Genomic DNA, 25,621 nt, shown 5'->3' on the forward strand with positions numbered 1-25,621 from the left:
AATCCCCAATGGACTGTGTGGTTTAGCCAGGGCAGAAAAGATGAGTCAAAGTATAATGAATATTGCCACCCTGTGGTGAAATGCAAAGTAGCGACCACTTAGTTTAAGTGTTACGTCATCATCCTGCGACGAGGGGAAACGCGTGTGGGGAAAGCGCAGAGAGAAATGTGTCACTGCTAGGCGAAAAGTGTTTCTACGTTAATGAGTGGAAACATGGCGCCGATACAGCAAGAACCAGAGATCCAGTTCGCGCAAAGATTGGCTTCTAATGAGAAGCCCATGCGAACAAAGGCCATCAAGAAGCTAAGAAAATATATCAGTGTTAGGTCACAGAAAATTAAAGGTAAGTCTAACGAGGTTACCAGGAAAATGGACCACGCGCTTGGCTTCCACGCAGCTTGTTTGCCTCATCTCTTCGTGCTCCTAGCTTAGCTAACCTTTGATTCGTTTTGTGCATGTTAAACCTATCTGATTTGCATAGTTTGACAATACAATAGTGGACTCTTGTCGTTAGAGCACGAAAAAGTATGTAAAGAGCTTAGAATGTAACGCATCAAAGAAAAGGGTCCCATTGGGTCGGAAATGCAAATTGCATGCGCCTAGTGACGATGCGAGCAACAATGTTGCCAACTCCGTTCATAGTGGGGATTTTTTTTATTCCGTCGTTTCACTGGCACTTGCCTTCTCTTCAGGGGGGTTTGAAAGCGACGAGTTACTCAAACTATGGAAAGGCCTCTTTTATTGCCTGTGGATGCAGGACAAGCCACTTCTTCAGGTAAGTCGGTGCCACTGTGACCCAATTTATTTGCATTCATGTAAAAAAAAGGTTAAACAAGAAGAATTGATACACAAAATACTGTGACTATTTGTGGGTCCTAGATAAGTTGCATTGATATGATTTTTGCCCATAGGAGGAGCTGTCGAATCAGATCTCTGGCCTGATGCACAACTTCCAGAACATTCAGAGCCGTAAGGCCTCATTTTTACAAACTACCATGTATTCAATATTGTCCTATATTTTTTTTTTCAATGTTACGCATTGGTCTGTGAACACATTTTCTGAGAGTTTTGACAGACCCTATACAGAATGTGTACTCCAATTTAAGATTGTTCCTGTTTTTCATCGATTCATTAATCCCTTTGTAGAGTTTTTGTTTCTGGAGACCTTCCTGCAGACCATCAAAAGAGAATGGACCGGCATTGACAGGCTTCGCATGGATAAGTTCTTCCAGGTCAGCATATTCAGCCATCAAAATGTTATAAGCATTTCCTTACCCAATAAATCATCATGTATAGTTGGAGGATAAACTGAAAGTATTTTGTACATGAAGAAATTACAAATCCTTTTCTTTTTGTGTCATTCTCTCTGACTCCCAGCTGGTTCGTTTCGTGTTCAAGAACACTTTTGAAATGATGAAAAGGAAAGAATGGGAGACCAGGTGGGTGACGCTTTGACCTCACCCCATTTTTACCTTGCAAACATCTGACAAACTTTGATTTTGGAGTGTAATGTCCCTTTAAGTCTTTGTGCATGCATGCTTCCTGTGATGTTAGAAAATATAATAATAATATGCCACTTAGCAGACACTTTTATCCAAAGCGACTTATAGTCATGCGTGTATACATTTTTGTGTATGGGTGGTCCCGGGAATCGAACCCACTACCCTGGCGTTACAAGTGCCGTGCTCTACCAGCTGAGCTACAGAGGACAACAAAGAAGAACGTGTTTTGTCTTTCTACAGTGTGGTGACCAGGTTTCTGGAGCTCCTGAATGCCCAGGTCCTCCACAGCTCCAGCGGATCCCCCTGTGGTTTGCAGTTTCACATACTGGACATCTATATGACTGAGCTGGCTGCAGTCGGTTCAGCTGAGGTATCAAATGTGGTTATTTTAATGCCCCAAAAGATGCGCTAGGTTCACTTTTGTTGTTTACGATTAGGGTTATAATTGGGAGGTAATAAATCAATCAGTAAATCCACCTTTAAGGGTAGGGAAGTGATGAGACTTAAGTTTGAGAAAGAGCTGTCAGTTTGATTGGGTGTTAGGTCCTATTGATCTGTCAGTTTGATTGGGTGTTAGGAGGTCCCATTGATCTGTCAGTTTGATTGGGTGTTAGGAGGTCCCATTGATCTGTCAGTTTGATTGGGTGTTAGGAGGTCCCATTGATCTGTCAGTTTGATTGGGTGTTAGGAGGTCCCATTGTGTGAGTGAGCTGGTCGTATGCTGATTGATTCCATTTCCACCACAGCTGAATGACTGGTTGTGGTTTGCTTATGATTACAGCTCACGGCGGCTCAGAACCTGACATTCATTGACCCTTTCTGCAAAACAGCATCCAAAACGAAAGAGTAAGTTTTATAGGGAACTTTTGGGGGGGGGGTCATGATCATCACCTCCACCCTTAGATTGAGGATCAATCCTTTATGCACTTTTTCCCTCTCTCTCCTTCCCTCGTTCCCAGTCGGATCCTGCTCAGGGCTATCTGCAGCAGCATTTTCAGTGCCATCGTAGACCAGGCTCCTTTCGCCATCGAAGACCTGTTGAAGGAAGTGAAGGCTACAGGTGGAGGGGCTGAGGAGTCCGACTCAGGGCAGGCTTCTGAAGAAGAGGAGGAGGATGAGGAGCCCCCCAAGGGCAAAAAAGCTGTAAAGAAATCTCCCAAGAAAACCACTGGTGGGCAGACCAACGGTAGGCATTGCTATCTGAGGACTGAGAGGCAGAGAGATTCACTTGTTGATGAATCAGCTTTTAGCTTGACTACAACAAGTGTGTTGCATTATATGGAATTATCTTACAAATGACACAAAGCCTATATTTGCAAATGTCTAGATATAATCCATAAATCTTGTCCTCTCCTTCCTTTGTGGTTTTAGGCACTGTATCAACTGAGGAAGATGATGAAGATGGTCTGGAGGATGAAGAGGATGATGAAATGCTTCATATGGAGAGTGACTCTGAGTCCGAGATGCCAGATGACGCAGGGATCGGACCTGTTCTCCAGTTTGACTACTCTGCACTGGCGGACAGGCTGTTTGGGCTAGCCAGCCGCAGCAACACCCCCAGCCACAACAGGCAGAGACTGTACAAAGTCATCAAGACGTAAGTAAACACACACACACTCGTACATTAGAAATCCTTGATATGGACACTGATGAAGAGGAATTGGGTTCAGCTTGTGTATTCTGACTTACACCTCTTCTCTCCCTCTGTTCTCCTGCAGTCTCCGGGATCTCAGTGAAGGTAGGAATGCTGATGGTCATAACTTTCGTCAGAGTATCCCTATGATAGATGTGCAAGGAAAGCTGATGTCTCTCTCTCTCTCTCTCAGGAGTCTTCCCACAGGATGAGTACCCAGAGGAGGTGTCGACAGATGAGGATGATGATGAAATGTTTGGCAGTAGAAAGAGAATGAAACGGGGACGAGGCTTCGGGGAGGAGGAAGAAGAGAGCTCACCAGCCAAGAAACGGAAAGGTACCTAAAACCCCACTATTTAAACGATCGCATTTGATCTTGAGTTTATACTTTTTTTTACTTTTTTTTATATGTTGACTGTTCTTACATTGCTATCTTCTACTTCAGGCAAGAAAGGGGACTCCAAAGCAGGAAAGTCTGACCAGACTGCCGCAACAGATGACAGTAAACCAGCAGAGACTCCCGGAGACGCCAACAACAAGAAGAAGAAGAGGAAGAAGAAGACTGGAGAGGTGAAGAGTGACGAGCAGAACGGGGTGGGGTCAGAGGCGGACACGACTCCTGCTTCAGCGCCACAGACGACAGACGCTAAAGAAGCGGAGACGGAGCCCTCTGTCCACGCCAAGGGCACCGACACTGGAGCGGCTGTCCTGGAGAAGGCAGCCATGGAGACGGGGGTCCAATCAGGAACTCCACATGATGTGGTGGTGGGTAACCTATCCTCGGTCACGGTCACGGAGGTAGACCAGAAGAAGAGATCAGAGACGACAGTATCAGACGCCACGTCTTCCAAGAAGAAAAATAAGATCAAGAAGTCCAAAACGCCTGCACCAGAGGAGAAGGAAGAGGTAGCAAAATCAGAGACTAACACAGATGTGATGGGGCCTAGTGTGGACACCACGGAGGCAGGAGGCCAGCCTGCTCCTGTTACCCAGGACGGGGAGGCAGCAGAGGGGTCAACAGAGCCAGAGCCTGCCCCTGAGACTGCTACTACCTCCACGAGCAGGAGGAAGAGAAGGAGGAAAAGCACCAAGCAGGAGTCTGACGAGCAGACAACCATAGAGGAAGTTGAAATGACGTCAGAAACAGTAGACGAGACCACGGCCACCCCACCGAAGACGACGACGAGGAGGAGGAGGAAGGCTAAACGGACCACTGAGGTAGCTGTAACAGATGCAACACTGGTAGAGACAACACCTGCGGAACCTGAAGCCGACTCTACACCAGCCGAGGAGCCTCCAGCTGACCTCCGCATCGCTGCCACTCCCCTGAAGAAGAAGAAGAAGAAACAAAAGGTGGCTGAGGAGGAGAGCGTTGAAATGCAGCCAGAAACTGAAGCAGACGTCATACCTGTAGACGCTGAGGTGGCGCCAGCGTACGTCGCTACACCAACCCCGCTCAAGAAGAAGAAGAAAGCGGCCAAGGCTGAAGAACAGAGCATGGAGGTCAAGGGTGAAACCCAGCCGAAAGCAGATGCAAACCTTGCACTGATAGAAGCTGAGGTAGAGTCGGTGGAGGTCGCCACACCTACCCCACTCAAGAAGAAGAGGTCTGGACGGGTAGCAGAGGAGCAGGAGACGGAGAGCGTTGCAGAGGAGCAGCCCACAGATGCTGACCTGAACACTCCCGGGAAGAAGAAGAAGAAGAGGAAGATCCCGTTAGTGATAGAGGTCGAGGCTGAGGTCAACGGGGTGGCTGGAGGCAAGAAAGGAAAACTGAGCAACGTGAGTTTTAAGTTGACACCACTTCCTAGGCCCAGGTTCAGTTAGCCTGCCACATTTGATAGCTGTCACGTCCATCATATGCAAATAGTTTGAAAGTTAGTTCCTACAGTAAATGCATACCATTTTAGTTGGCGTACGTGAAGCAGATGAGAGCTAGTAGCCATTGAACAGGTTTCCAGTTTATAAACTTGTTTTTGATTCCTCATCTCTTCAGGACAGCGAAGAGCCGTCCACACCGGTGAGCGCCAAGAAAACCAAAAAAATGACGCCCAAGAAGGCTAAGGCAGGGGTGGAGTCTGACTTCATCACGTTCCAGAACCACGCCTCCATCCCTACACCCCTTTTCTACAAGACAGCCAAGGGAAGCCCCAGTACACCGCTATCCAGCAAGAAGAAGGTAGTGAACTGGTTCAACACATAGAGGCTGTCTATTATTACATCAAGTTACTTCCTCATTGTCTGTCTTTTTAACTTCCGTTCACAAATGGGAAATCCTCATGATGTTTTATCATTTTCTTTCACAGAAGAAGTGTCAGACTCCAAAGTCCGAATCCAAGAAGGTCACCTTCGGACTCAATAAAAACAAAACTGCAGGTATTCGAGGGCAGGATAGCACCTTATTTAGACTCGTACAAGAGACAAGACCTCTATATTATTTCCTTCTAATGACCTATATACCTTCAGTTATCCCACGTTCAATAATGATCTAGCTTCTGGATCCTAATTTCTTTACTGTTCAATGTTCCATAGTTTTGATGAGACTTTCCTATTTGTTTTTGCCCATTCATGATCCCCAGAGTTCAGGAAGACTGATCGCAGCCTGCTGGTGAGTCCAGAGGGGTCGTCCCGAGTGCCCTTTGACCCCCAGCAGAAGCCCCTGTTTGGGGTCTTGAAGTCCCCGGAGGCCTCTCTTACCAACAGCACTAAGAAGAAGACCAAGAGCACCCCCAAAACCACCCCCAAACGCCCCACCGCGGCTGATTTCTTCTAGTCTTCTGTGAGGAGACTGGTGAGACAGAGGACGTTTCCACCCTCAGTTCCACCCCACTGTTTGTTCACCAGGAAAATATAATTATGAACAGAATATCCACAGAATCTGTCATTCCCCTGTTGGGAAGAGAGTGATCTTGATAATAAACGTTTTTTTTTTTGGTAATATTTCTAATTTTCCATGTTCTTTTGATGTTCTGTGGGTGAGCAAGTGTTCAAATAAAGACTCAATCCCTCCTTTTAGTCAACCTGTCTGACTGTGGGTGTTTCTCTTTCAGTCAGCCTTTTAGTTGAGGCGGACTGCATTTTTGCATTAAACAGCACTACGTTCTTGCTTTGCCGAAGAATATAGGATTTGGTTGTTGGTGTGAGGGATTATCGGCAGAAGGACAACCCTAAACCCCCAATTTAATTATTCATAGGACAACTTCTGTACAAGACCTCTCTATATGTGGTCCTATGTAGCTCAGCTGGTAGAGCACGGCGCTTGTAACGCCAGGGTAGTGGGTTCGAACCCCGGGACCACCCATATGCGTAAAAATGTATGCACACATGACTGTAAGTCGCTTTGGATAAAAGCGTCTGCTAAATGGCATATTATTATTCTGCAAGATACTTTTTCACTATTTGGCAAGCCATGCATGACAAGTTGGCCAGATATAGGCTGTCAATTTGTCAACTGTATTAGTGTATTTTAGATGGAAAGACCACGAGTCATACATATCCCAGTCAACAAGGGAAAGGTTTCGAAACAAACATTAAAACGCACACACAGCAACCGCACAGTCATACACCTTGACTTATTCTACATTTTGTTGTTACAGCCAGGATTAAAAATGTATGAATAGATTTTCTCACTAATTTACACAATACCCCATAAGGACAAGGTGGAAAAACATGTTTTTAGATATGTTTTCCAAATGTATTGAAAATTAAATACAGAAATGTCATTTACATACACATTCACACCCCTTTGCTATTAAACTCCAAATTGAGCTTGGGCGCATCCAATTTCCTTTGATCATCCTTGACATCTCACTATAACTTGATTGGCGTCCACCTGTGGCCAGCTCAATTGTTTGGACATGATTTTAGAAAGAAACCAACATAAAGTGTCTTAATAGGGCGTTGGGCCACCACGAGCCAGAACAGCTTCAATATACCTTGGCATAGATTCTACAACTGTCTGGAACACCCCACACAGTCTAGAGAGCATCATGTACATTTTTATGAAAGAACAACTACTAAAAGCCAATGCCTTATTCTTTGGGTTTCTTCAAGCTGTATTCTCTCTGTCTGTCTGTCTTGCTCTCTCGCTCCTTCCTCCTATATATGACCACCACCATCTCACTAATTTTTCATTAATTCTTCCATCTCTTTGTCATTTCACAGTTATTCCATTTGCTGCGTGTGATAACATTCAATTTGTTTTATTGTTATGCACACAGAAGAAAATAGTAAATGGTATGGCTACATGATTTCCATTTTTTGATTTATTTTCTGTTTATTCCCGCCACTTGGTGTTATTGCTTTCAGTAGTCTAGACACTGCAGTATTTCAGTCGCCAACAGCAGAGGCAAAGATGCTTGTCCACTTTGAGGAGAAGTAACTAAACTCATCAGTTAAATTGGTGAAGGCACACGGCGCTCAGCGGAGGAGGATGCGACATGTCTCGCTTGAGGGAATCCAGTTAATGACATTTGGAGAGGCTTTATCCATCGTCCGCTTTTCCAGTTCTGAAAAGATTACAGAGAAACAGAAGTAGGCACATTTTCTTTGACTACTATTCCTATATGTTCTCCCTCACTTCAAAGAAATGTGGGATCCACCTGCGGTTGGTTTCTTATCGGATGAGTACAAGGCGTGCCACCTGTGAAGATAAAAAGAACTGAGGTAAGTTATTGTTTAACAGTTCTCAGCGCATTCATACGCGATATGTCTCTGTTGTCTTGTTTAATATGCCATTTAGCAGACGCTTTTATTCAAAGCGACTTACACTCATGTGTGCATACATTTGTACGTATGGGTGGTCCCGGGGATCGAACCCACTACCCTGGCGTTACAAGCGCCATGCTCTACCAGCTGAGTTACAGAGGACCGCGTGTGGTGTGTTGCTATTTATGTATAAATGTTAGGTTATGTAGAATAGAGACCACTGAATGACAATATTGCCAGTGTTATTGTTTTCAACCTGGACTCAGAGGTAGACATAACATAGTAAATGTAAATATGTCTCCCTCCGTTTAGTGTGAGATGTTACGTTTCATATGGTATGTATTAATTTGTGGATGTCCATCATCCATTTCATATGATATGTTATGAATTACAATTCGTATGATATGTTACGAATTTGCAATATATCTGATATGTTACGAATTCCAGTGGCTAACGTTAGCTAGGTGGCTAACGCTAATGTTAGATAAGTCAAATCAAATCAAATTGTATTTGTCACATGCGTCAAATACAACAGGTGTAGACCTTACAGTGAAATGCTTACTTACAAGCCCTTAACCAACAATGCAGTTTTAAGAAAAATAAGTGTTAAGTAAAAAATAGATAAGTAAAAAAATAAAAGCAGTAAAATAACAGTAAAGATAACAGTAGCGAGCCTATATACAGGGGGTACTGGTTAGTCAAGGTAATTGAGGTAATATGTACATGTAGGTATAGTTAAAGTGACTATACTAACGTGGCTAACGTTATCTAGGCTAGGGGTTAGGTTTAGTGGTTAGGGTTAAGGTTAGGGTTAGGAGTTAGGTTAAAAGGGAAGGGTTAGCTTCATTTACATTTTACATTTTAGTCATTTAGCAGACGCTCTTATCCAGAGCGACTTACAGTTAGTGAATGCATACATAATTATTATTATTATTATTATTTTTTTTTTTTAATGCAACTACTGAATTGTATAATTAAATCTGCCACACAGGACTTCCTCTATGAAGATGCCCACAGAAGGTTTGTGTGTGTCCGCTGGAGTGCTGCTGTTTGCCTTTTTATTTTTCTCCACTGTTCGAGGTAAGAGATGAAACGCTGTGCCGGTTGCTGATAAAGAGTTACATGAATGAGGATGTTAAACCAAAGGACGCTCTGAATCTCTCAGGGGCTGGTTAGTGGAGACCTGCTGCAACCAAACTGCATGTTGAATAAATAAAGTAGTATCTTTGTTATTCACAGCTGCTACGCCCCAGGGCACTGTAAATCAAATCAAATCAAATCGTATTGGTCACATACACATATTTAGCAGATGTTTATTGCGGGTGTAGCGAAAGGCTTGTGTTCCTAGCTCCAACAGTGCAGTAGTGTCTAACAATTGACAACAATACACACAAATCTCAAAGTAAAAGAATGGAATTGAGAAATATATAAGTATTAGGACTAGCAATGTCGGAGTGGCTTTGACTATAAAACAGTAGAATACAGTATATACACATGAAATGAGGAACTGTAACTGATTGAGGAATCTGGAGAGAAAATACCCAAACCGCTCTCAGGGAAGTTAATTATTAGCCTATGTTATTATTCATATTTTTTCAATGAAATGAACCTATTTGGTCTGGTCTACTATAAAACTGAGTAGGTGTTGTGCCCCACTTTAAAATCCAATCAGTCTGCCTTTGTGTTCTAAAATACAATTTCCTTATTTTTTTTATTTCAAGCAACGCTACAACAACGACGACGTCGCTATGTTGTACCAAGGAGGCATGCTTACCAATCACATCAAAGTGTCCAATCACCCTTCGCTTATAGAAAAGTGACTAGTTATCAAGTAATGCACAGTGGCTTGTCAAAAAAGAAAATAACAGGATGTCTCAAATAACATGTAAACTAAGTGGAGGATTTGCTTTGCTTTCAAATTCAGACTCTCTCAACAGCTGCTCTTTGTTGTGTAAATAGTTATTCTAGTCATGCTACTACCAGTACTGGGGTCTTTTATTGTATTTGTTATCCTGGTTGTCTTGGATATAAAATGTTTTGCAAGAGGGACGTCAAGATAGGGTCAACAAGGCTACATTTTATTCATTTTTATTTCACCTTTATTTAACCAGGAAAGCCAATTGAGAACAAGTTCTCATTTACAACTGCGACCTGGCCAAGATAAAGCAAAGCAGTGCAATAAAAACAACAAACACAGAGTTACATATGGGGTAAAACAAAACATAAAGTCAATAACACAATATAAAATATATATACAGCGTGTGTAAATGTAGTACGTTATGGAGGTAAGGCAATAAATAGGCCACAGTGTAAAATAATTACAATTCAGTATTAACACTGGAGTGATAGATGTGCAGAAGATGATGTGCAAATAGAGAATCTGGGGTGCAAATGAGCAAAATAAATAACAATGTAAATAACAATATGGGGATGAGGTAGTTGGGTGGGCTAATTACAGATGGGCTGTGTACAGGTGCAGTGATCGGTAAGCTGCTCTGACAACTGACGCTTAAAGTTAGTGAGGGAGATAAGAGTCTCCAGCATCAGAGATTTTTGCAGTTCGTTCCAGTCATTTGCAGCAGAGAACTGGAAGGAATGGCGGCCAAAGGAGGTGTTGGCTTTGGGGATGACCAGTGAGATAAACCTGCTGGAGCGCATACTACGGGTGGGTGTTGCTATGGTGACCAATGAGCTAATATAAGGTGGGGATTTGCCTAGAAGTGATTTATAGATGACCTGGAGCCAGTGGGTTTGGCGACAAATATGTAGTGAGGGCCAGCCAACGAGAGCATACAGGTCACAATGGTGGGTAGTATATGGGGCTTTGGTGACAAAACGGATGGCACTGTGATAGACTACATCCAATTTGCTGAGTAGAGTGTTGAAAGCTATTTTGTAAATGACATCGCCGAAGTCAAGGATCGGTAGGATAGTCAGTTTTACGAGGGCATGTTTAGCAGCATGAGTGAAGGAGGCTTTGTTGCGAAATAGGAAGCAGATTCTAGATTTAACTTTTGATTGGAGATGCTTAATGTGAGTCTGGAAGGAGAGTTTACGGTCTAACCAGACACCTAGGTATTTGTAGTTGTCCACATATTCTAAGTCAGACCTGCCGAAAGTAGTGATTCTAGTCGGGCGGGCGGGTGCCAGCAGCGTTCGGTTGAAGAGCATGCATTTAGTTTTACTAGTGTTTAAGAGCAGTTGGAGGCTACTGAAGGAGTGTTGTATGGCATTGACGCTCGTTTGGAGGTTTGTTAACACAGTGTCCAATGAAGGGCCAGATGTATACAAAATGGTGTCGTCTGCGTAGAGGTGGATCTGAGAGTCACCAGCAGCAAGAGCGACATCATTGATACAGTGGGGGAAAAAAGTATTTAGTCAGCCACCAATTGTGCAAGTTCTCCCACTTAAAAAGATGAGAGAGGCCTGTAATTTTCATCATAGGTACACGTCAACTATGACAGACAAATTGAGAAAGAAATATCCAGAAAATCACATTGTAGGATTTTTAATGAATTTATTTGCAAATTATGGTGGAAAATAAGTATTTGGTCACCTACAAACAAGCAAGATTTCTGGCCCTCACAGACCTGTAACTTCTTTAAGAGGCTCCTCTGTCCTCCACTCGTTACCTGTATTAATGGCACCTGTTTGAACTTGTTATCAGTATAAAAGACACCTGTCCACAACCTCAAACAGTCACACTCCAAACTCCACTATGGCCAAGACCAAAGAGCTGTCAAAGGACACCAGAAACAAAATTGTAGACCTGTATCAGGCTGGGAAGACTGAATCTGCAATAGGTAAGCAGCTTGGTTTGAAGAAATCAACTGTGGGAGCAATTATTAGGAAATGGAAGACATACAAGACCACTGATAATCTCCCTCGATCTGGGGCTCCACTCAAGATCTCACCCCATGGGGTCAAAATGATCACAAGAACGGTGAGCAAAAATCCCAGAACCACATGGGGGGACCTAGTGAATGACCTGCAGAGAGCTGGGACCAAAGTAACAAAGCCTACCATTAGTAACACACTACGCCGCCAGGGACTCAAATCCTGCAGTGCCAGACGTGTCCCCCTGCTTAAGCCAGTACATGTCCAGGCCCGTCTGAAGTTTGCTAGAGTGCATTTGGATGATCCAGAAGAGGATTGGGAGAATGTCATATGGTCAGATGAAACCAAAATAGAACTTTTTGGTAAAAACTCAACTCGTCGTGTTTGGAGGACAAAGAATGCTGAGTTGCATCCAAAGAACACCATACCTACTGTGAAGCATGGGGGTGGAAACATCATGCTTTGGGGCTGTTTTTCTGCAAAGGGACCAGGACAACTGATCCGTGTAAAGGAAAGAATGAATGGGGCCATGTATCATGAGATTTTGAGTGAAAACCTCCTTCCATCAGCAAGGGCATTGAAGATGAAACGTGGCTGGGTCTTTCAGCATGACAATGATCCCAAACACACCGCCCGGGCAACGAAGGAGTGGCTTCGTAAGAAGCATTTCAAGGTCCTGGAGTGGCCTAGCCAGTCTCCAGATCTCAACCCCATAGAAAATCTTTGGAGGGAGTTGAACGTCCGTGTTGCCCAGCGACAGCCCCAAAACATCACTGCTCTAGAGGAGATCTGCATGGAGGAATGGGCCAAAATACCAGCAACAGTGTGTGAAAACCTTGTGAAGACTTACAGAAAACGTTTGACCTGTGTCATTGCCAACAAAGGGTATATAACAAAGTATTGAGAAACTTTTGTTATTGACCAAATACTTATTTTCCACCATTTTGTCTGTCATAGTTGACGTGTACCTATGATGAAAATTACAGGCCTCTCTCATCTTTTTAAGTGGGAGAACTTGCACAATTGGTGGCTGACTAAATACTTTTTTCCCCCACTGTATATACACAGAGAATAGAGTCGGCCCGAGAATTGAACCCTGTGGCACCCCCATAGAGACTGCCAGAGGTCCAGACAACAGGCCAATTACAGCTTTGGTGAGGGGAAAAGTGTTCAAAGGGTGTCCCCGTTGACCTATGTCACAGTGTGTGACAGAGTGTTTGTGTGTCAAATTGTTTGAGAGACCGAGGGTGACAGAGAGAGAGAGTGTGTGTTTTGTGTGTGTATGTGTGTGTGCGCACACGTGTGTGTGTGTGTGTGTGTGCAGAGAGAGAGAGAGCAAGCGGAAAGAAAACTACAAAAATGGTGTTGAAGAGGTGTTGTTGTTGTTCCAGTGGAGGGTGTAATAACTAGTTATTATTACATCAGAACAGACCTGGTAATGATCCAGGAGAGTGGGACAACAGAGAGAGTCAGAACAGACCTGGTAATGATCCAGGAGAGTGGGACAACAGAGAGAGTCGGAACAGACCTGGTAACGATCCAGGAGAGTGGGACAACGGAGAGAGTCGGAACAGACCTGGTAACGATCCAGGAGAGTGGGACAACGGAGAGAGTCAGACCTGGTAACGATCCAGGAGAGTGGGACAACAGAGAGAGTCAGAACAGACCTGGTAATGATCCAGGAGAGTGGGACAACGGAGAGAGTCGGAACAGACCTGGTAATGATCCAGGAGAGTGGAACCACAGAGAGAGTCAGACCTGGTAACGATCCAGGAGAGTGGGACAACGGAGAGAGTCGGAACAGACCTGGTAACGATCCAGGAGAGTGGGACAACAGAGAGAGTCAGAACAGACCTGGTAATGATCCAGGAGAGTGGGACAACAGAGAGAGTCGGAACAGACCTGGTAATGATCCAGGAGAGTGGAACCACAGAGAGAGTCAGACCTGGTAACGATCCAGGAGAGTGGGACAACAGAGTCAGACCTGGTAATGATCCAGGAGAGTGGGACAACATTTACATTTACATCATTTAGCGACTTACAAATTGGTGCATTCAACCAACTTATGATAGCAAGTGGGACAACCACTTATGGGGGGTGGGGGAAGAAGGATTCCTTTATACTATTCCAGGTATTCCTTAAAGAGGTATTCAGGGGCAGAACAGACTTCAGCTTGTTGTTTATTGATCGACTCCAGATGAACTGTGTTCCATCATTCATTCTGTCTCTTTCATGGATCAGTCTTTTATTTTCCAGGCAGCCCTACCCCCCCCCTGGCATTGAACCAAACATAGCAGGGTTACTTTATGTGCCCAAGAGACCACATGGTTGCCTGGTCCCCCACAGATGGTAATACAGGGATACCCACTGGGCTCTCAGCTCCAGCCCCTATTCAGCATGAAAAGGAAGGAAACATGAAAGAGAAATAAAAATAGAGAAAATATGGATCCTGGAGGAGGAGAGGCAGACAAACTGGAACACAGTCCGTAGAAGAAGAGAGAAAATAAGCTGTGATTTTTTTATTTATCCGGTGGGTCTTATTGGTGGACAAATGTGTCCGTCTATGACCATCTAATGCTTTTATCCAGAACCACTGGCTGCTACTTAAAGAGTTCAAAGGTGAATGGATAATTTAGGTTGAAACTATGACTCTCTCAGACTTAATGCCACAGGGTCTAACGTACAATCATTGTACAGGCATCACCCAGAACATGCCCTCACATGTAGTAGGCAACACCATGTAGCTGGTGCATGATGATGAATGTAAATGTTTAGAATTGACTCATTATAGTACGTTACCCATGGGTAATGCTGACTGCTTTTATGTGGTTATTTCAGGGTGTGTTTGTGTTTGTCCGTGCATGGGTTTCCTGTTTACTCTGTCTCTTTTGTTTGATGACTTAGATACAGTAGGATGAGCTAAGTCAGTGCTGAGAATAATTATGTTGTGAGGGTAATAACATTCCTTCTGTGTGGCATCAGGTTCTATTGGAATCCTGAGGCTTTTCCAGCCTCCTTTATCAAATTAAATCACATTTTATTTGTCGCATGCGCCGAATAACTGGTGAAAATGCTTACTTACAAGCCCTTAACAACAATGCAATTTTAAGAAAGAACACCAAAAAAATACCAGAAAGTACATTAAATAAAAAAATAATAAGAAAGAAAAGTAACAAATAATTAAAGAGCAGCAGTAAAATAACAGTAGCGAGGCTATATACAGGGGGTACCGGTACAGAGTCAATGTGCGGGGGCACCGGTTAGTCCAGGTAATTGAGGTATTATGTACATGAAGGTAGAGTTATTAAAGTGACTATGCATAGATAATACCAGAAGTCCTGTGTAGCTCAGTTGGTAGAGCATGGCGTTTGCAACGCCAGGGTTGTGGGTTTGATTCGTCTGCTAAATGACTAAAATGTAAATAAACAGAGTATGCTCCTTTACCAGCCTCCTTAATCAGTCTCCTTTACCAGCCTCCTTTACCAGCCTCCTTTACCAGCCTCCTTTACCAGCCTCCGTTACCAGCCTCCTTTATCAGACTCCTTTACCATCCTCCTTAACCAGCCTCCTTAACCACCCTCCTTAACCACGCTCCTTTATCAGACTCCTTAACCAGCCTCCTTAACCACCCTCCTTAACCACCCTCCTTACCAGCCTCCTTTACCAGCCTCCTTTACCAGCCTCCTTTACCAGCATCCTTTACCAGCATCCTTTATCAGACTCCTTTACCAGCCTCCTTTACCATCTCCTTTACCAGCCTCCTTTACCAGCCTCCTTTACCAGCCTCCTTTACCATCTCCTTTACCATCTCCTTTACCATCTCCTTTACCAGCCTCCTTTACCAGCCTCCTTTACCAGCCTCCTTTACCAGCCTCCTTTACCAGCCTCCTTTACCAGGTCCATAGTCTCTCACACATAGTTAGTAAGTAATAGCCATCTGTACAGCCATGGCAAGATGGCCAGTCAGTAGTAGGCACTTACATGACTCCTTAAATGCAACACCAGTAGCCTCCAAACATAGCACGGATGTGTGCAATTATTTACAGAGTCACCCAGCTGAGTGTTATTAACAGGAACACCAGTGGCGTCCAGACAGGGCAATGGGAGCACAATGTGATTCATCAGCAGATGTCACAAAGTGCTTTACAGATACCCAGCCTAAAACCCCAAACAGCAAGCAATAAAGATGTAGAAGCACGATGGCTAGGAAAAAACTCTAGAAAGGCAGAAACCTAGGAAGAAACCTAGAGAGGAACCAGGCTCTGAGGGGTGGCCAGTCCTCTTCTTGCTGTGCTGGGTGGAGATTAAAAGAGGACATGGCCATTTAAGGCCAGATTGTTCTTCAAGATGTTCAAACGTTCATAGATGACCAGCAGGGTCAAATAATAATCACAGTGGTTGTAGAGGGTGCAACAGGTCAGTACCGCAGGAGTAAATGTCAGTTGGCTTTTCATAGCCGAGCATTCAGAGTTCGAGACAGGAGGTGCGGTAGAGAGAGAGAGAGAGAGAGAGTCAAAAACAGCAGGTCCTGGACGAGGTAACATGTCCGGTGAAACAGGTAAGGGTTCCACAGCCGCAGGCAGAACAGTTGAAACTGGAGCAACAGCACGACCAGGGGGACTGGGGACAGCCAGGAGTCATTAGGCCAGGTAGTCCTGAGGCATGATCCTAGGGCTCAGGTCCTCCGGGAAGGGAGGGAGAGAGAGAGAGAGAATTAGAGGGAGCATACTTAAACACCCAAGATATAATGGCGCCGGAGGAGATGGCTGCCGTTTTACGGGCTCCTAACCAATTGTGCTATTGTGTGTGTTTTTTCACGTTATTTGTAACTTATTTTGTACATAATGTTTCTGCCATAATGTTTCTGCCACCGTCTCTTATGACCGAAAAGAGCTTCTGGATATCAGGACAACGATTACTCACCTCGTACTGGACGAAGATTTTTTTCTTTAATGAGTCGGACGCAAAGGATTTACTTCAGACACCCGACAAGGCCCAAATCCCCGTCATTCGCATGAAGAAGAGACAGAGATATCGGGGGACGTAGATCGGGGTGCTTTGTAAGGATCCGACGGCGAGTGGGTATTCTGCCTCTACCATCAATCCTATTAGCCAACGTACAATTATTGGATAACAAAATAGCTACGATCACGAATATCCAACCAACGGGACATTAAAAAACTGTAATATCTTATGTTTCACCGAGTCGTGGCTGAACGACGACATGGATAACATACAGCTAGCGGGCTATACGCTACATCGGCAGGATAGAACGGCTGACTCCGGTAAGACAAGGGGTGGCTGTCTGTGTATATTTGTAAATAACAGCTGGTGCACGAAATCTAATATTAAGGAAGTCTCAAGGTTTTGCTCGCCTGAGGTAGAGTATCTAATGATAAGCTGTAGACCCACTATCTACCAAGAGAGTTTTCATCTATATTATTCGTAGCTGTCTATTTATTACCACAAACCGATGCTGGCACTAAGACCGCACTCAACGAGCTGTATAAGGCCATAAGCAAACAAGAAAACGCTAATCCAGAGGCAGCGCTCCTAGTGGCCGGGGACTTTAATGCAGGGAAACTTAAATCAGTTCTACCTCATTTCTACCAGCATGTTAAAAGAGGAAATAAAACTCTAGACCACCTTTACTCCACACACAGAGATGCGTACAAAGCTCTCCCTCGCCCTCCAGGTAGAACTGATTTAAGTTTCCCTGCATTAAAGTCCCCGGCCACTAGGAGCGCTGCCTCAGGATGAGCGTTTTCCTGTTGACTTATGGCCTTATACAGCTCATTGAGTGCAGTCTTAGTGCCAGCATTGGTTTGTGGTGGTAAATAGACAGCTATGAAAAATATAGATGAAAACTCTCTTGGTAAATAGGTTGGTCTACAGCTTATCATGAGGTACACTACCTCAGGCGAGCAAAATCATAGTTATATCCTCCTGATTCCTGCTTACAAGCAAAAACTAAAGCAGGAAGTACCAGTGACTCGCTCAATACAGAAGTGGTCAGATGACGCAGATGCTAAGCTACAGGACTTTTTTGCTAGCACAGACTGGAATATGTTCCGGGATTCTTCCGATGGCATTGAGCAGTACACCACATCAGTCACCGGCTTCATCAATAAGTGCATCGATGATGTTGTCTCCACAGTGACCGTACGTACATACCCCAACTAGAAGCCATGGATTACAGGCAACATCCGCACTGAGCTAAAGTGTAGAGCTGCCGCTTTCAAGGAGCGGGACTCTAAACCGGACGCTTAATGGAAATCCCGCTATGCCCTTTCGACGAACCATCAAACAGGCAAAGCGTCAATACAGGACTAAGATTGAATCGTACTACACCGGCTCCAACGATCGTCGGATGTGGCAGGGCTTGCAAATTAATACGGACTACAAAGGGAAGCACAGCCGCGAGCTGCCCAGTGACACTAGCCTACCAGACGAGCTAAATTACTTCTATGCTCGCTTCGAGGCAAGCAACACTGAAGCATGCATGAGAGCATCAGCTGTTCCGGACAACTGTGTGATCACGCTCTCTACCAGGCGGTGTCAAAGGAATGCCCTACAAATTGTGTGTGTGTCTGTGTTTGTGTGTCTGTGTGTGTGAGACTCTATCTGTAGTGTATTTGTATGTGAATTTATTAAGGATCCCCATTTTTTCCTGACCAGAGCACTGTGTCCCAAATGGCACCCTCTTCTCTATATAGTGCACTACTTTTGATCAGAGCCCTATATAGTGCACTACTTTTGATCAGGCCCTATGGGCCCTAGTCAAAAAGCAGTGCACTATATAGGGAATAGGGTGGCATTGGGGACAGCAGCTACTCTTCCTGGGGTCCAAACAAGATTAAGACAGTTACATCACAAATAAAACAGTACATCATACAACACATTATTACACACTACTCTACCACTACATATCTACAATACAACACATTATTACACACTACTCTACCACTACATATCTACAATACAACACATTATTACACACTACTCTACCACTATATATCTACAATACAACACATTATTACACACTACTCTACCACTATATATCTACAATACAACACATTATTACACACTACTCTACCACTATATATCTATAGTACAAAATGTATAATACCACAATACAACAATATTACAACATTACAATGTACGTGTGTGTAGAATGTGTGTGTTAGCGTGTATGTGTGTCTTCACAGTCCGCGTTTTTCAATAAGGTCTGCTTTTTAAATCTGATTTAACTCTATGTGGAATAGATGTGGAATAGATGTGAAAGTATAATAACAATATTATATGTAATTGAAACAGATTTTCATACAGATAAAAGGATAATGCTTCCATCCAAAGCTATAACTTAATTGAAAACCATATTTTTACAGCAGACAGTTGGAGCTGTTGTAAGACACCTTTTTAATGAGCCCTGCCTGTGTGACCCCATTCCTCATATCTTCTCAACCGGAATGGAAATTCTGGCAGCTTTATTTTTCCTTTTAACATAGTTTCTGTCTATAATCTCTGCAGAACATCAAAAGCCTCCTCCTCCTCCTCCTCCTCCTCCTTCTCCTCCTCCTCCTTCTACTCCTTCTCCTCCTCCTCCTCCCTCCCCCTCCTCCTCCTCCTTCTCCTCCTCCTCCTCCTTCTCCTCCCTTCCTCATTCCCTTCCTTCTCCTCCTCCTTCTCCTCCTTCTCCTCCTTCTCCTTCTCCTCCCTTCCTCATTCCCTTCCTTCTCCTCCTCCTCCTCTCCTACACCTTCTCCTCCTTCTCCTCCTTCTCCTCCTCCTTCTCCTCCTCCTCCTCCTTCTCCTCCCTTCCTCATTCCCTTCCTTCTCCTCCTCCTCCTCTCCTACACCTTCTCCTCCTTCTCCTCCTTCTCCTCCTTCTCCTCCTCCTCCTCCTTCTCCTCCCTTCCTCATTCCCTTCCTTCTCCTTCTCCTCCCTTCATCATTCCCTTCCTCCATTCTTAACAGACAGCTTCTAGTGCAGCACAGTGTCATACATTAGCAGTACATTATTCATTTATTCTATTCCCCAGTCTCAGCATAAAAGCCCAGCTGCCAACAACACCAGCATACATTCTAAACATCTTAGAGACAGTTTTCCTTTACTTTCATTATCAGAGTTGTGGACTCGATTCACATGACTTGGACTTGAGTCTGACTCGATTCACATGACTTGGACTCGAGTCTGACTCGATTCACATGACTTGGACTCGAGTCTGACTCGATTCACATGACTTGGACTCGAGTCTGACTTGATTTACATGACTTGGACTCGAGTCTGACTCGATTCACATTACTTTGGAAAATAAAATAACTTGAGAGTTGACTTGGACTTTGAGCCTCAAGACTCCGGACTCGACTTTGGCTTGAGACTGATGACTTGAAATTATCTGGCCAGGCTTTGTAATGTTTTGTCACTCATTTTGTGTCACAGAGTCTACTTGGATTGCTCGACATGCAGCCAGAGACAGTAGGCGCAGCATCGCCCTTGCAAAAAAACCTGCAACAGATTCGATAGCGAAACGAACACTCTGCACTCTGATTGGACCAGCTAGCGAACAGATTGGTGATTTGTTGTACATCTATAGGATCGCAAACGTCAAATTGTAGGAAGAGAGGATTGACATAATAAATAAATATGCAGCTCCAAAAATGATTTGGTGATCAAGAATATGAACTGTTTACGTTGCAAGCTCACCAGCAATGGGGCATCAATTACTAGCATAGGCATACGGGTCTTTTGGTATGTAACAATTGCTTGAAATTGATCATTTAATTATAAAGATTACATTTGGACTTTGTTGTTAAAATTAATTATTACTGTGGCGAAGATGCACCACCTGTGGCGAAGGCTCTTCACATGCGCCCTCCAAACTTCCGCCAGTGGAGCGCGCGCTTTGTTCTCTGGTTGAAATGTTTGCTGTTGCTTTTACACATGTAAAGGCCCTATGTAGTAAATCTATATTCCATCTAATACTACAAGAATTGCTAGCTTTCATCATTCCATCCCCATACCGGTTATTGCAACACTTAGACGTTTCTGTTCCATGTTTGATAGGCCTACAATACATTTTCATTTAGCCAACCATTTGTTACCCAGCTCTTGAGTCGGTGCGATGTTTATAGTGCACGTGAACGTTCGCAAGACTCATGAGGTAGAAGTTCTGTTTATTTAATTAAATGTATGGTTTCCTTTTTTCAGATTTCCCGAGTTGTGTCGGAGTTCCGCGTGCCTGTGTCCTATGTCTCTGTCATGTTTGTGGTGTAAGATAGGAGCGCGTGGCCTGCGCTCCAGGCTTTGGAGTCAGAAAGTTGAATAAGAGAAAATGACTGTTCCATGTATGCATGGGGTTGAAATATCATTAATAATCATTACGTCTGATTAAGAGGAATGTAACAATGGATGTGGAAAATGCCGTTTACAGTGTAGAAGCCGTTTATTGGTTGTAATTGCCAATTTAGTAATTGTATGGTCCTGGGAGCCAAGTGGTTATATTATGCAGACTCCGCTGTTTGAGCTCCCATTAGACAGATTCAATTTGGTTTCTCAAGGGGAGGCTGTGCAGGCTTGCCCTCTACCTGTGTCCGTTCAGATAGGACAGGTTAAGCCTGATACAGAGGCTATTTCTTTTGGGCTATTGACCGTGTATATTTTGAATGATACAGCGCTTTCACCATTGGATCACCAAGACCTGTAAATAAATCTACACTCAACCTGCCTTGCCTTCTGCTGATTTCATTACCTTACGACTGCTACAAGGTCCCTATTTTACAACTACATAAGATAATCAAAATGTCTTGTAGATAACATAATGAAAAGGGCTGTCTGGTAGCCTCAATAAATAGACAAAGATTTGTAGTTGAACAAGTCCTTGCATGTATAGATTTTATTTTAACTTAACTTGAGACTTCACTTGAAAAAGTTGTGACTCAACTCAACTTGACTTGCTCTTAGAATGCACAACTTGGACTCGGACTCGAGTCTTGACCCGTTCTGCTTGGGACTCGACTTGAGACTCGGACCTTGTGACTTGAGACTTGCTTGTGACTGGAATAATAGTGACTTGAGACTTGCTTGTAACTGGAATAATAGTGACTTGAGACTTGCTTGTGACTGGAATAATAGTGACTTGAGACTTGCTTGTGACTGGAATAATAGTGACTTGAGACTTGCTTGTGACTGGAATAATAGTGACTTGAGACTTGCTTGTGACTGGAATAATAGTGACTTGAGACTTGCTTGTGACTGGAATAATAGTGACTTGAGACTTGCTTGTGACTGGAATAATAGTGACTTGAGACTTGCTTGTGACTGGAATAATAGTGACTCGAGACTTGCTTGTGACTGGAATAATAGTGACTTGAGACTTGCTTGTGACTGGAATAATAGTGACTTGAGACTTGCTTGTGACTGGAATAATAGTGACTTGAGACTTGCTTGTGACTGGAATAATAGTGACTTGAGACTTGCTTGTGACTGGAATAATAGTGACTTGAGACTTGCATAATAGTGACTTGAGACTTGCTTGTGACTGGAATAATAGTGACTTGGTCCCACCTCTGGTCATTATAGAACAGCTGTCACTGAGCTGGTGCATGAGGAACCCATGGGAGATTCAGTCACAGTTTCACACTGTTCTCAAAGGCTTGTCCCTCCCTCCCTTCCCATACCAAGTCATAACTAGTAGTACATTTACATTTACATTTACGTCATTTAGCAGACGCTCTTATCCAGAGCGACTTACAGTTAGTGCATACATTATTCTTTTCATACTGGCCCCCCGTGGGAATCGAACCCACAACCCTGGCGTTGCAAACGCCATGCTCTACCAACTGAGCTACCTCCCTGCCGGCCATTCCCTCCCCTACCCTGGACGACGCTGGGCCAATTGTGCGCCGCCCCATTGGTCTCCCGGTTGCGGCCGGCTACAGCAGAGCCTGGATTCGAACCAGGATCTCTAGTGGCACAGCTAGCACTGCGATGCAGTGCCTTAGACCACTGCGCCACTCGGGAGACTTAGGAACCCATGGGAGATTCAGTAGATCATCCTTTGGAAGAGAATATTGAAATTACAGTAACTTGCTTATGAAGCTGTGTTGGCTTAGACAGTAAACATACAAAGGAACGGGACATGCTTCTATTCTAGTACAGTACACCTTCAAGACTACGCATTACCTATTCCAGCCTACAAGCCACAACCTGGCACCAACTATAGCCTTGTTGATTGGGAAAAACCCCCCACTTCCTTCCTGCCCAGAGCAGACATCACTGACCCCAACCCTCTTGTTCTTCCAGGTCACACCACCAGCCGACCGAGTATGACCCCAGCGGAGGGCAGTGGGGCTGGTGTCAACGTGGGGGGTCTAAAGTCTGTCCTGGAGAACACCGTGTCCCCAGCCTTCGGCGCCACCATCATCATCATTATCACTGTCATTGTGTCCGGGAGCGCCTACCTCTGTTTCCTCAAGTACGTCTGTGCAGGATGCTGCAAACCCACTCAGGTGGGCCCGGTTACACACCTGGACCCAAACAAGACTGAGGAGCAGGTGTAGCGGAGTTTGTGTGAGCTTGTGTGCGTGTGCGTGTGCATGCACGGGAAATAGATGTCAGTGTGTGTGTGCACATCAGAAACTGACCTTCATCCAGAACAGCTTCTTCCCAGCTTATTAGCACTTGATGGATTCCTGTGGTTAATGTCTTTCATGTTTAATGACTGTGAACCAGAGTGACTCATTGAAGGGCTGTGTGTTTTAACTACCGAGACTACCAGCTGTGTGGTGGGCCAACCACCAACACCTCCCATGGAAGGGATTCCAAGATGGCGTAGCAGTGCGTTCGCTTTTATTCATTGTCCTTGTGTAAATATCCAGTTTCTTGTTTTTTTGTCTATTTTTGTATATATTTCTCAATTTTTACTTTTCATTCTTTAACTAAATATACTTTCCTGCAACCCGCCTCACCCAACGTGGAAAGGATTCTATTATTTCTTTATAACTTTCATCAAGAACCTTAAGCTTGAAACTAGTGTAGCTAGCGTATCTGCAACTGAATGGCTACTTGCTATTAGTCACCGTTAGCGTCTTCACCACTGTCCGTGGCCTACACTATCCACCAGCCAGCTCTAGCTCTAGCCTGGACAATTCGTCGGCCAGTCTGCACAGCGTGCTATCGACCCAGAGCTTATTGGACTTTCTGCCGGAATCACTGGACCCTAGCGCCGGATCATCGCAACCAGCTAGCTAGCTGCAACCTGTTGTTGGCTAATTACCATTGCCCTATAGCAAGCACCAGTTAGCCTTGAGCTAGCCTCAGGCCCATCTCCCGGCTATCTACCTCTCTGTCAACCGGACGGGACCTCCTAGTGTTGACACTGAGCCCCGCCGATCCAACACGACTGGTTTGCCGACGAAATAGTCTGATGTGGTTTCAACAGGCTTCCCGTTGCGACGACCACGAAGATCCATCTGCCAGCTCCGGCCCGCTAGCACACGCAAACTACAACTGTGCTCCCTGCTAGCTGTGCTGAAGCACCAATTTGAACTGCTCTCGGACTCACATATTGCTGTTCACTGGACCTTATGATCACTCAGCTGCACAGCTGATGCCTGCTGGACTGTTCCTTTACACGGTACCCTGTCCTGTTTATTATGTTTAGCCTTAGCCCAAACGTTATCGCTATTTCCAGTTGTTGTCTTAGCTCTCTCTAATAACACCTGTGACTGCTTTATGCCTCTCTCCCATGTCAATTATGCCTTGCCTATTGCTGTTTGGGTTAGTTCTTATTATACAATTTCACTGTAGAACCCCAAGTCCCTCTCAAACTGCCTCAAATAGTTCCTTTGTTCCACCCCCCATACACGCCGAGACCGGCTCAATCGGTGCCTCCAGTGACGCTATCTCTTTCATTGTTACCCAACGCTTAGGGTTACCTGAACTGTACTCATATCCTTCCATATCCTTTTCTGTACATAATGCCCTGAATCTTTTCTACAACGCCCGGAGAACTGCCCCCTTTATTCTATGTACCCAATGCACTAGAAGACCAGTTCTTAAAGCCTTTAGTCGTATCCTTATTCTAGTCCTCCTCTGTTCCTCTGGTGATGTAGAGGCTAACCCAGGCCCTGCAGCCCCCAGTATCACTCCTACTCCCCAGGAGCTATCATTTGTTGACTTCTGTAACCGTAAAAGTCTTGGTTTTCTGCACGTAAATATCAGAAGCCTCCTTCCTAAGTTTGAGTTATTCACTGCGTTAGCACACTCCGCCAACCCTGATGTTCTAGCAGTGTCTGAATCCTGGCTTAGGAAGGCCACCAAAATTCTGAAATGTCCATCCCCAACTATAACATTTTCCGTCTAGATAGAACTGCCAAAGGGGGTGGAGTTGCAATCTACTGTAGAGATAGCCTGCAGAGCTCTATCATACTATCCAGGTCTGTGCCCAAACAGTTTGAGCTTCTACTTCTAAAAATCCACCTTTCCAGAAATAAATCTCTCACTGTTGCCGCTTGCTACAGACCCCCCTCAGCCCCCCAGCTGTGCCCTGGACACCATATGTGAATTAATTGCCCCCATCTATCCTCAGAGTTCGTACTGCTTGGTGACCTAAACTGGGATATGCTTAACACCCCGGCCATCCTACAATCTAAACTAGATGCCATCAATCTCACACAAATTATCAACGAACCTACCAGGTACAACCCTAAATCCGTAAACATGGGTACCCTCATAGATATCATCCTGACTAACTTACCCTCTAAATACACCTCCGCTGTCTTCAACCAGGATCTCAGCGATCACTGCCTTATTGCCTGCGTCCGTAACGGGTCCGCGGTCAAACGACCACCCCTCATCACTGTCAAACGCTCCCAAAAACACTTCAGCGAGCAGGCCTTCCTATTTGACCTGGCCCAGGTATCCTGGATGGATATAGAT

General features: G+C 44.5%; 1 protein-coding gene across 2 annotated transcripts; it reads left to right on the forward strand.

Moving 5' to 3' along the window:
• The first annotated feature begins 134 nt into the window (after nucleotides 1–134).
• Nucleotides 135–6,155, forward strand: LOC121536449 (ribosomal RNA processing protein 1 homolog B). Of its 2 annotated transcripts, none has more exons than XM_041843712.1 (15): nucleotides 135–343; nucleotides 693–775; nucleotides 912–969; nucleotides 1,147–1,232; nucleotides 1,378–1,439; nucleotides 1,743–1,872; nucleotides 2,284–2,348; nucleotides 2,462–2,688; nucleotides 2,874–3,099; nucleotides 3,221–3,240; nucleotides 3,329–3,472; nucleotides 3,581–4,917; nucleotides 5,132–5,314; nucleotides 5,442–5,511; nucleotides 5,706–6,155. In XM_041843712.1, exons 1-15 carry the CDS (start codon nucleotides 202–204, stop codon nucleotides 5,906–5,908), a joined length of 3,036 nt encoding a protein of 1,011 aa, XP_041699646.1. In that variant the 5' UTR covers nucleotides 135–201; the 3' UTR covers nucleotides 5,909–6,155. The 2 variants fall into 2 exon arrangements, with proteins under 2 accessions (XP_041699646.1, XP_041699647.1); XM_041843713.2 differs by having other exon boundaries at nucleotides 5,715–6,155.
• The last annotated feature ends 19,466 nt before the right edge of the window (nucleotides 6,156–25,621 follow it).

This window comes from Coregonus clupeaformis, chromosome 23 (assembly GCF_020615455.1).
Source record: "Coregonus clupeaformis isolate EN_2021a chromosome 23, ASM2061545v1, whole genome shotgun sequence".
Lineage (NCBI taxonomy): Eukaryota > Metazoa > Chordata > Actinopteri > Salmoniformes > Salmonidae > Coregonus > Coregonus clupeaformis.